Raw genomic sequence first — 12,471 nt, forward strand, 5'->3', positions numbered from 1 at the left:
ATTTGAAGCTCTCGCTTCAGCGATCATACGCAGCCGTAGTTATTAAAAGTGGGCAAGGAGGCTTTTAATCTTTTTAAATGTCATTCATACACTGGGGCTTCCATCACCTATCTTTCTTTGTCTTTTAGAAAGATGAAGATGCTGGAAGTTTGGTACTGGAGGACGGCAGGGAGCAGCTCATGTATGAAATCCCACTCAATGACACGGGTTCTGCCGGCCTCGGAGTGAGCTTGAAGGGCAACAAGTCTAGAGAGACTGGTGAGGACTTGGGCATTTTCATCAAGTCTATCATCCATGGAGGGGCTGCCTACAAGGTACGTCAGTTTTTATTAATCTATTAAAAATTTAATAAAAACAATAAACCACATTTATTGCTCATCAGGCAAGAAACAGCAATGAAATTTGGATTTGTCATAGAAATAACAATAAGTTGGTCTTTTCCCCCTTTCTTTTAAGGCATAGCATTACAAATAAAATCTGTATACTGTATTGCCCGTCTTACCACGATACACAATGGCATGGTTGCTGTCGAAGTTTTTCACTTTTAACTTAGTTTTACAGGGCAGATTGAATTTATATCAGGTCATATGGTTTACCCTACTGCTCTGACTCATAAATTCAAGGTGGCATTTTGAATAAATCAATTAATAGGAAACTAAATAAATATAAGGAGTCATTTTGAAAAGGATTGCTGTTCATTTGTCCTACCATTACTCTTGTCATTGTCTGGCTTTTGCCATTTTCTCTTTTCCTGTTATATGCTCCTTTGCCACCCTGGTCGTTTCTTTGTCTTTCTTCCTGTCTTTCACCAACACCACAACTCCATTTCAGGGCATCTCTTGTGTAGACCCTTGACCCCCCCCCCCCCCCCCCTTGACCTCAAGTGTCTTTGTTTCATCAACTCTGCAACCATCTTATCTTGATCACTCCTCACTCACTTCTAGTTGTGAGTCAAAAAAAAAAACACCCATGTCAGCACTTTGGAGATACAATTTCTCTTTTCCTCATCTCAACTTCTAGTGCCCCTCTTTGCTGATCTCAGAGGTGTAGTACCCGATGAGGAAGCACACAGAAAGGAGTCTGGTTTGGAATCGAGAAAGCTAGACAGGATCTTTGCTTCCTCAGAAGTAGTTTTTTTGACAGCAGATTGGATTCAGACAGAATGGGACAATAAGATACATGCAAAGCAGGTTTCTGGGACGACATCACACAAAAAGGAAAGAAAGCTTGGAAGAAGGGGAGACAGTAGTGAGGGAATCGAGAAATAAGCGACAACTGAAAAGATGGGAAAGATTTAAGAGAAGAACAAAGAGGGACAAAATAATAAAATGTGGAAACACTCATTGGGGTCACAATAGACCGGGGATTGCGCGTTTGAGCGTGCCGCTTCCTCACTACTGATGCATGGTAATGAAAAGCAGCACAGGGTCCCCGATGAGACTTCACGGCAGCAGGCTAGGGCGGAGGAGGGGACGCTAGGTTCCGTTGAGAAATGTCATGCAAACCGTCACTCAGAGAGGGGAGGAGATGAAAAAAAGACTCGTGGTGAGAACTAACCTATTTCCCTGAAACACATTTGAAAAAAGTTTTTCCCCTTTCTTCTGATCTGCATCACTTTAAAGACTACTTTTAAGAGAACTCAAGAAAATGTAGGCTCCATTTACGTCTGTCTGACAAGTTACAAATATTCATAATGACAGTTTACATTCAATGAATACATGAAGCGACCCACGTGCAGAATCCCAAATTGCGGGCAAATAATTCCATGCGTGTCAACATTGAGTTGTGAGAAATCAAGGTAAGCTCCATATTGCTTTCGTGCAACATCTTCAATTATTTTATTTAATAACATCAAGAATAATAACTTAGATTCATAATGCGCCTGTCAAGGGACCGGAGTACATTTGCATTCATGCTCATAACTGACACATTTAATTATTTTCCCCCTCTTTTCCCCTGCACAACTCTGCAGGGTTTATGCCAAGACTGGCACAAACATGGATACAACTTTTTGTTTTTTTTGTATTTGAAAATGTGACTGCATGTAAAGCAGGCCAAGACAAAAATTGACAGGTTGAAATGAAATGAAAATGGCCATTTCGATTTAAACCATATTTAATTTTCTAGGCTTTTACTGCACCATATTTTTCTGACTTTAAATGACACCTTTTCCATGGTTTATACTCAGGTGTGTTTTAAAATTAGAGCTCTGACAGGCACCCAAAATCCCCTTACCTTAATCCTGTTGACTTTCTTTTAGAAGTATTTATCAACCACCACGACCACCAAAAAAAAAAAAAAAAAAGAAAAGAAAATCACAGTCATGCAATTTGGGTGTGAGTCTGAGCTCAACTGTTCTAGGTCTCAGTTATGATGTTAAGCGCTCAATTCCAATCTGTGCATTTACTCTGCATTTTTTATTGGCACATAATTCACATATCAGATTTGTATTCATATTTCAAAGTGGCCTTATTGCTATCAAAAGATGTCCAATTCCATGGTCTCTTCATGCTGCAATGAAGCTGTTTCACTTCCCAAAAAAATAAAAGGTCTCTTATTGAACCACGTTGTCTAAATCCAGTTATAGTGTCCCGAATATATCGTTCTGGCCTTTTTTGTTGTTCATGCTATTCGTGTGTGGCGTCTACCTTTGACATCAGTCCAGACAGTGCTTGATTAATGAAGCGGGTTCAAAGGTCAACCCCGACCCTAATGGACCATTCATAACATCACAGTTGTGTGTTCTCATCTTTATTGTCTTTTTATTCATTTTTCCCTGTGCCGTGTCTTTCTTTTGGCACGTTTCAAATATCTTATACCTTGGTTTCTCTTCCTCGCCTTCTCCAAGGCACCGCCTTGTATTGGCTCTTCACAAGTGGCTGCTTTGTAAAACACTTAAACATGATCTAGTGCCCACGGAGGCTATTCCATTAGCCTTGCTATATATTTATCACAGCGCTCTGGCTCTCATGAGATTACTAACTCTACAATTATCTCGCCTTAGCTTTTAGAAAGCCTCTCCCTTTTTATTTTTATTCTGCACCTTGTGTGTTTTTCATGTTGTTATTAATGTCAGCTCGGCAGCTTTCCTGTTTAACATCAGCACATACACTTCTTGTCACAGGATGGCCGGCTGAGAGTAAATGACCAGATGATTGCAGTCAATGGCGAAGCGTTGCTTGGACGCTCCAACAATGCCTCAATGGAGACTCTGAGGCGCTCCATGTCGTCAGAGGGTAACGCCAGGGGCACCATCCAGCTCGTGGTGCTGCGAGCATCCAAAGTGGAGGTAGCACTCCATTGATGATTGTATGATTAGCACACTAATGTTTATTACTCACTACTACTGCCCACTCATTTTTGCAAGTGTGCGTCCCGGTAAAAATATATTTTAGGGCCTACAACCACTCCACCCCAAAACTCACTTAGAAGCACTTTTGGGAAAGTTGAAGAAAAAAATCAATATATCTTTTTCCTCAGCATTTCGATAGAAGTTCTCAAAGCATATTTTGCATATTTTGTTCATTCTCCTGCAGGGGCAGTCCAATGCCATAAATGCTGCCACCAATCAAGCCACTTCTCATCAATCTTCCGACAATCAGGTACAAGCGGCCAGCACGATCCAGCCACCTCAGCGCTCTTTCTCCCTCCTACCGACACCATGGAGACGAGCGTCTGAGCCCCTACCTCACGGCCTCCGGCAGTATTGCACACAGAGAGCAGGGGGGACACATAGGGAGAGACGCAGTTGTTACACATTTGGTCTCGCGCATGCTAACGTTGAATACCGAGAGGAGGCCAGCGGCTACGGGCTGGAGTTTGCGTCTCACGGGCTCACGTCGAGAAGCTTTACGAGAAGGACGGAAGCAATGAGAAACATGGAGTACAGCCGCACACAAGAAGACACATACGTGCAACCAGAAATCGACACATACGATTACAGCCCCCCTCACGGTCACACTCACGGCAGCTTCAACGCGTACACAGAAGACATCAGGGCAATGGCAAGCCAGATGTATGGTGACCCACCCATGCACAGCAGTGAAACAAACACTCAGAGATACAAAGAGACACACTTGCATTACTATGCACACAACCACACTCGACATCGTCACCTGGGGCTCTCTGGGGGACTCTGATTATTAATGTACGTGTGAAGTCGTGGATGTGTGTATTTACATTGCCCATATAGAAGCTTGCGTAAATACTTCTTGGCTTTGTATTCAACTCCTCTCCTGTCCACTTGTTTTAATGCATGGAAATGATCTTTGCTGGTAATTTTCCTCATCACCCTCTCACATCACTCTTGTCTGTAGCCTCTAGCCTTTTCTCTTCATTTTTGCCTCGAATGAAAATCAAGCCTTCTGTTGATCTCTGTATTGCTACAGCACAATGTACTCAGATTTTCATTTCACCTGCCTGACTTTCCTCTTTTAATAAAGGTAATCCAAAGACTCCTGCATGCTGCTTTATGTTTCCCTGGGTTTTCAACCGTAGTTTCTTCATTTGCACTCTTTGCTTATTAAAAGCTACTTTGTTCTGTTCTGTCTGCCTTCCTGCTTTTTTTTTTGCCTTTGCATTATTCCCTTTGGTATGCACACTCGTAACAATTAGAGCCTGATTTACTAAGCTCCACAATAGTGGGTGCTAAATTGCATGTTCGGTTTAACAGACTGTGCGAATCGTTGGTGGGCATGTTGCCCGTGAACTACCGCCCTATTTAAGCGAAGGTTTTGCATTTTAGGTAGCACTGATGATTTTCAAGCTAATTTTTGTATGCTAGATTCATCCGTTTGCATCTACTTAACTATTTTGCACATTTATTTCGAACCACACAAAATTGATTGCGGAGCTATATTGCCTGTTTCCCCGGTTGACACACCCAGACAGATTACCTCTTTAGCTAATCTGGGTGTGCCCAGAGAGTAGATCATGTTTCACATCTACTGGTTTTGCACACTCAAAAACCCTTCAGACAAATCTTCAGACACCCAGACTCATCGTAAAAATAAAAAAACAGGAAAATGAGGTACATTGATGCCATAAAACATTTTTTAAAAGTCAGTCAAAGTCTGCTTTATTGTCAATTTCTTCACATGCCAAGACACACAAAGAAATAAGAAAGTCAGTAATAAATACATAAATAAATAAATAAATAAATAAATAAATAAATACATTTAATTAAAAATATATATCTATTTTAGTCTTGTTTGTTATATTAAAAAAGTCTAGCATTTGAACATGGGTGTGTAAACTTATATCCACAGTAAGCCTCCAGATGTCTATTGTATGTATACATGTGGCTGGAGGTTGCAGCCAGCCTAATAGATGGATCCCCCCCCCTGTTTACGTATGGTAGTGGGAATGAGACACACTTTGAAGGTGAGCCGTCTGCTTTGCCTCTGGCTGTCTGTTTGCGGGGCACGAGAAGGCGATGATTAAGGTGTCAGTGGTACTGTCACAAATTTTCCAACCATCTGAAAAGTGATTGACAGCAGATACAGTAGTTAATAATGATACCCTTGGGACTCTTGTGATAGGCAAACCTTTCATTATTATATGGCTTGTTCTGTACTGTTTGTGACAGCTGCACATCTATTTGTCCGGGAGAAGCGTATTTAATCCTCCATCAATCCCCGTATCTCCATCTTCAGAAGGTGGAAGGTTCCTTTGTTGTTGTTGTGGTGGTGGTGTGCGTCAGTCAGTCCGTGGGAAAAATAATCTTAATTGCTTTATGTTGTGTTGAGCGGGGACCAGCAAGAATTAGGACCTCTGCAGGGATGCTTATTATCGGTCTTTGAATTAAGTGCAGGTACATGTTTATTATCTCCACCAAAGAGTGGATGTGCTCCACACCCATTGGTTGTTTGTCACAATGGACAAGTGTACACTTTTTGGAATACTCTAACTGGATTTTAATGATGGGTAAGTTTAGTTGACAGTGCACATATTGATGATATGAAATGCAGCACAGAGAAAAACATTTAAGTGTCTCATCTGATTAGTTGTTTTTTTTAGCATTTATTTATGATCATAATCTTTAAAAGTATCTTCTTATCAAAGTTGTAGGGCAAAGAGCTCCTTCCAAATTTCTATGGAGCCTCCCCGTGAACATCTGTGTGCTTTTTGAATGAAAGGTATAAATGTATTCCAAAATTTCGGGTCACCTAAATATACATAGACGTGCTCTAAATCTTCTTGTCCATCAAAAAGCTTTGCTCCCTGCTCGCCAAATCACAATTGACAGGCAGTGTGAAGTAATCATTTAAATTATGGCGAATGTCACCAAATGCAAATCTAAATGCAAGTTTGGGTACCAGAAATAAATGTGAACTTCAAAAATTTCTTCCAAGCATCAAATGTGTTCCCTGATTCACATTATTTACATATATTCAGTCATCGTCTGAAATGCAATCAACAGAAGGAATAAACAGCACTCATCTAATCCTACTGGGTAATAAAATGAGTAACTTTAATCTTGTGATGTTTTAGTCAACATCATACATTTTTTATAAGTCACATTTGGTTTGCATGCTGCACATATTTTTGGATATGAGCCTTTAATATCCATGTTTATCAGCTTTTGTTATCTTCTTTGTATTTTGTTTTTCAGGAGCCTCAGCGTCACCGTGCCTACCAGGGGGCTTCTAGACCCTCCGAGCTCGAAGGCAGCAGTCTCACTGACAAGTATTCGTATGGCGGTGCCAGCAGTGGTGAGTGAACGTTTGACTCTCCATCTGAACTGTCACAACACTTAGGGTTTGTGTGCTTCCGTTATGTGCGACTGTGTGTGCACAGCATGTGTGTCAGCATGTGTTTGTGGTGGCTTTTGACTGACAGTTTTTTTAATTTTTTTATTTTTTTTAACGCCACTTGAGCAGCCATTCAAGCGTTTTTATGCTCCACATTAGGACTCGACAACCATTCATTTTTCAGTCTCGCCTATCCAAATCAGGGTCACAAGAGACTGGGTAGACCCTGTACTGATCACCTGTCAATCACAGAATAGACAATCATTCACACTCAAATTCCATCTTTGGACAATTCAGAATACTCTGTGAAACCAACATGATTTCGGACTACCCACAACCTTCTATGTGCCCATTTAGCCAATATATTACATTTCTTTCAAGCAGTATTACGTCTAAGCAAAGGCGCAGATGGGATTTTGGAAGTGTGGGAGGGTGGTGGATCAATTTTCTAAGAATAACAAAAATAAAAAATAATAAATATATATATATATATATATATATATATATATATATATATATATATATATATATATATATAATAGTGCTGTGCACGATTGGGTGGTAATTCAAATCGAGAAGCGAGTTGGCCGTAAAGAACAAACGCAGGATTATTAATACTTGTAATAAATTAACAAAACACATTAACAAAATATAAATGTAAATTTAGGATAAACATACAATTACTTCAGTCTTACAAGATTGGCAATTTTTGCCACAACACAATTGCTTAAAAAAGAAAGAAAAAGCAGTATTGCACCTGATTGCTCGTCTGGCTGTCGTTATGGCCGGAAATACATAAAAGCAGCCTCACTGCAATATTATTGGCTGAGTTAGAGATCCTATTTTTGGAAGAGGGTTGATTAAAATTCGAACTGAGAGGGACCAATTTCTACATTTTTTTGTACGATGTAAACACATGACTAGTTGTAGCACATCATCTACTAAGCAGGGTCTGTGTCTGTCCCAATGGAAGAGGAAGCTTAATCCTCTGTTTTACTGAAGATTCGTGTCGCCTTATGTGGCAAAAGTGAAGGGAACGGATCGTGGTCTTTATGAAACGGAGGGGGACACATCTCTGTCTCCAGTGCCATCTGCGCTCATGGATCAAAGGCTCACCCGAGAGTATTTCTATTGGCAAAAGAAAAAGTCACTGCCAGTGTTTTTTTTTTTTTTTCCCCCCTGAAGTTCTCGTGTGAGAAAAAGATCTGACCTTGGAATTATAATGTCGGTGTAATTGGCTGATTTGCATAAATAGTTGTGCGACATGTGTGTCATCAAAGAAAATAAACACAGCGGAAAAAAGCTTCACAGATTGATTTGATTACATTATTTATTTTCCATCCTCATGTCTGTCTGTTGGGACATGGTGATCCTCTCCTCATTGTCAGTTGTCCATCAGATTATGGCAGAAATTTTATTTAATAAACACAAAGGGGATTTATGGAAATGTTGAGTTTGAGTGATACTTTTGCATGGAAATCATTCTCTAGTGTTTTAGTTGGTTGAGGTTGTTTAATGCCTTTGTTTGGATTCTTTTTTTGTAATTACGTAAGCTTGCACTGTGTTGATCCTCCACATCCCACTTTCAGTGTATCATTTTTTGTTTATTTAAAAGTGTCTTTTTGTGTCTAGTGATTGATCTTGTTTTTTGAGGAGTGTTGTTTTCCTTTTCTTTAACCTCAACTAAAGTTCAAGTTCGAGGCAGGGGCTTTTTTTGGTTTCTGTTTGTGTGCTACTTATATTTTATTTTCAATGATAACTTGTGAGGAAAACTCACAAAATTAAATATTGTTTTTTCTTTAGCTTTGTATCCTGTTGCAACCACCAATGGCACCCATGGTCTCTATGGCAACAATCAGGAAGACTCTCAAGAAGGCTTCCGCAACGGCTCTTCCCCAAGAACAGTGGAAGAAATGATTAGAGACTCAGCTCTCACTCGCTCTCGCTACAGGTGAACCCAACACATCACACTGTGCAATCATCACTATTAAATCACACACAAGGCTGGAGTTATTCGTGCCCGAGCACTGTGTAGTTGCAAATTGATGTACCTTTGTTAATATGTATATATTTTGGGGTTCATGGCCATGCCAACCTAAACTCACACAGTAGGAAAGTTCAACAAAATATTAGCAACTTAACTAGTTTTATTCACTGAGTGACACAAAATTCTGAAAAGGATTACAGAAGGATTGAATGATTTGCATGAATCTGTATGACAAGGAATAGCTCCATTTATTTATTTTCTAAAACATACGTTACAAAAGAAGAGCATAAATGTCACACGATCGTATCGACATCCAGAGGACATAAATCCTCTTGTGTATTTGTCACTGGGAGAGCCATGTAATGTTTGCACAACTTGGCCAAACATGGAAACCTGTCCATATTGTGGAACCATCAAAGCAGTGGGGTGGAGCATTTAGAGGGTTTGCAAATAATCACAGACCTTTTTCTGTGGGTTGAAAAGTTCAAAACTTTCTTCCACCCAACAGGTGGCCTCATGCAGTTTGTTTGTCTCTATATATTATCTTTCGTCCGATTTGTGGTGGATTTTATATTGAATTCATTTCCTTGTTGAGGGCAGCCTTGGTATCTTTTTACTGTCATCTTGATAAAGCTTTTGAACATAGGTGTCTGTTTTGCAGTGAGCATTCCACGGATGCCCAAAAGACCAACAAGGAGAAGATGCTTCGAAATAGAGGATCCAAAAGCATGGACCTGGGTAAGATCACGTACCAGCACCTCTGGATCAGTACACAGCGTTTCTGTGTGTGCATGTGTTGGGTATAAAGTAAAAACTAAGGTTAGCTCATCGTATTGACGTTCCGTGACCCTCGCCGTCTCTTTTTTTTCTTGTTTTACAATTTTGTTGTTCTCACCAAGACCCTGTTAGATTCATCTTTGTGAAATATTGGTTCTCTTTTTTTTCCCCCCTCTCTTCAGCCATCGCTCAGTGTGAAAGCCGCTCCTCTGTCACTATTTGCTATGACTCTGTTTTCCAATCCTGGTTCATTAGGTTGGGCGGATTGGCTTTCTTCCTGCAGCATAGGCCTCCGCCACCCAAGCTTGATTGCCTTTCATTATGGACAAGGGTGGTCTTATCACACTCACTCACTTTCTCCTGCCCCATTGAGGCCCTGTCCACCTCGCCTTTCGCTTGCAATCTTTGGCCATTTTTAGTGTTTGTGTTTCCCCTATGTAATATCTCCACTTCTCTATCAGGTCTTGACTGAAGCAGAAACCTTCCGCCACTCTTGAGCACCTTTTAGGCTTTGCGGTCTCATGTTCAGCTTTATCAGCGCTCTGGTATAGATTGGCTTTTATTAAATAGCACTTGCCCGAACCAGAGGCACTCCCTTCCGTTGACCTTGAATGCCTTAAGCTTCAAGTGTATCGACCAAAGCATAAATACATACTTATCAAAACACACCAGGCACGATGACTAGTGCAAGTCCTGGTCGTGTTTTAATATGCTGCTGTTCATAACCAGACATAGAAACAATATGAGCTGACGCCTCCATATTGTAAGTATTTGTGTGTACGATAAGCTGCAGACCAAAGGAGTGTTTCCAATTTGAACCTACTACTGTGGTACAAGAACACAAATCATCGTATTTCTTTTGTCATTACTTTATGAATGACAATTTACCTTGATGGCATTGTGTTTCCGTAGTCGTGTACAACACGACTGCCCTCACTTAAAACTTGGTATCATTTCAGCCTCTTTCAGTTCTGCTTTTTCCTAGTAATCGACCCCCTGGGAAAATTGACCTCATAAAAAATTCAAATGATGATTTCAGAGCAAAAGCAGCTCAATGAAAACCTATTATTATCTCCTTTAGTGGACCCCATGTGGTGGCTACCAGCAATCTTGTTGGGCTAAATTGGGTGCCACTTAGCAGGATGACTGTTTCCTTTTCACTTTTTGTTTTCCTTTTTATAACAGCTAATGTCGCACTCATCCCATTTGATCTCTCAGTCACAATGCTGTTTTATCTGTATTTTATGCTTTGGCCATTGTTTTTCGCACTAGTTGTAGCAGAAACTTCCTGACTCACACTATAATGAAATGTTGGACTAGTTTTACAAGATGGGGAAACATTTGGTCTTTTTTGTTTTTTCTGTGTGTTCTAGTGGCAGATGAGAGTAATGTGAGATCATTGGCTGGACATAGAAAGGGTGAGTTACATATCAAATCATTAACTCATTAGCTGATTGTTGGCTGACTGACTAACCGGTGGCGCTGAGCTTCGATTCGATTAAAGGGGGCAGCCACATGCTCTGGGGTTGTTGCTCTGCTGCTTTTGTGGTACATCAACAAGCGAAGGTTGTATCCCGCAGACTTCACTTTCACTTGTGCCTGACACAGTACGACCGAATTTGCAGGGGAATTTGTACCACCTGGTGGCTACTTGCTCAGTCAAGTGATACAACGGTAAAAAGCGGAGTTCCTGGAGATTTGAATAATGCCCAAGATTTTAAGATACAATCATATCTTAAGGCTCAACAAGCACTTAAATCAGACATACAAAACAAGAATGGTAAGAGGTTAAGGCCGAGCTAGACCAATCTGACGCCAGGCAACGTGCGGGCATCAATTTGCGCCGTCTGGTTAATGTATCTCTCACATCGGATTTCGTTGGGAAGCATCTGTTCAGCGTTTCTGGCCGATTCAGCGTGTTCAATTGACGTTGTAACGTTAGGACATTTGATCACTCGCGAATATTAGCTGGTGAATCAGCCTCGCTGAATCAAAGATCTGGAAGTGACGAATCTCAAATGTCTACGTTTTTATATGCCGCCCACCCAAAGAGTTTTTCGGTTGGCTTTTTCTGCTACTGTTTAACTGGTACGAATGGATATTTCATCTCACACACGTCCTCGCCTGTCTGTTGTAGTGTATTTTTGTCATTTTTCCCAACTCAACAGGAGGGACAATGCCACAGGGGATAGACGTCTGTCACATTTGGCTGACGATGGATTGGTCTAGCTTGGCCTTTTAAGGAAAATATTGAAAGATCTCAATATTCTTTAAAGGTGTTATATCTCCACTTATTTCCATCTTGGTTTTATGTAACACATGCAGCAACAAATTGTTGCTGGTGAAATACGCATGCCCTTAACACTGTCGCTGACCTCAAAGGCCTTCTACTCAGTAGTAGCACAAGTACAGTAGCTTTGCCTTCTCCTCCTCTTCCACCTCTTCCTCCGCCTCATCCTTCTCCTCATCCTCCTACCTTTCTTCTACCAACTCCCCCCCGCCATCTCCACTGCTATGATTTTCCTGGAATGTCTTATCACTGCCCGTAACTCAGCGACCCCCAATAAATAAATGTGTCTATTTATACTCTGTAGCATTCCACTCGTGTTGTTTTTCTCTCATCTCCTGCTGACGTCTTTGCAAATGCATATTGACAGTGCTTTTGCGCGTTTCTCTTTTTTGCTGACACAGCGCATTGGGCAGGCTTCCTGTGCTACCCCATCCCCCCCCCCTCCCAAATGGCCTCAGAGTTTTTTATGGGTTTGACATATTTCATTAGATGGATAGTCTTAAAAGGCCTGCCTTGCTTCCTTTAATCTGGCTAAAACCCTCTTTTCCTCTCAGGCGGAAGTGCTCCACTCATCTCTTTTTCCTCCTCCCCCTCCTCCCTAGTTCATTCATTTTGATTTCTCAGTTTTTTTTTCCTCATTTGTATTTCACTTTCAAATACATTGA

The 12,471-nt window shown here is 40.8% G+C and overlaps 1 protein-coding gene across 2 annotated transcripts in view; it reads left to right on the forward strand.

Annotated features, from left to right (window-relative positions):
- Window positions 1–12,471, forward strand: part of LOC147062665 (partitioning defective 3 homolog B-like) — a 79,596-nt gene that overhangs the window by 29,064 nt on the left and 38,061 nt on the right. The window contains exons 11-17 of one of the 2 annotated variants that reach the window (XM_085911176.1): window positions 129–314; window positions 3,125–3,289; window positions 3,537–3,602; window positions 6,614–6,713; window positions 8,556–8,703; window positions 9,401–9,477; window positions 10,890–10,934. In XM_085911176.1, the coding sequence (XP_085767302.1) occupies window positions 129–314; window positions 3,125–3,289; window positions 3,537–3,602; window positions 6,614–6,713; window positions 8,556–8,703; window positions 9,401–9,477; window positions 10,890–10,934 (787 nt within the window). The remainder of the gene's footprint in view (window positions 1–128; window positions 315–3,124; window positions 3,290–3,536; window positions 3,603–6,613; window positions 6,714–8,555; window positions 8,704–9,400; window positions 9,478–10,889; window positions 10,935–12,471) is intronic. The other variant, XM_085911261.1, reaches the window with a different exon arrangement.

This window comes from Syngnathus leptorhynchus, chromosome 1 (genome assembly GCF_054491065.1).
Source record: "Syngnathus leptorhynchus isolate UIUO chromosome 1, UIUO_Slep, whole genome shotgun sequence".
Lineage (NCBI taxonomy): Eukaryota > Metazoa > Chordata > Actinopteri > Syngnathiformes > Syngnathidae > Syngnathus > Syngnathus leptorhynchus.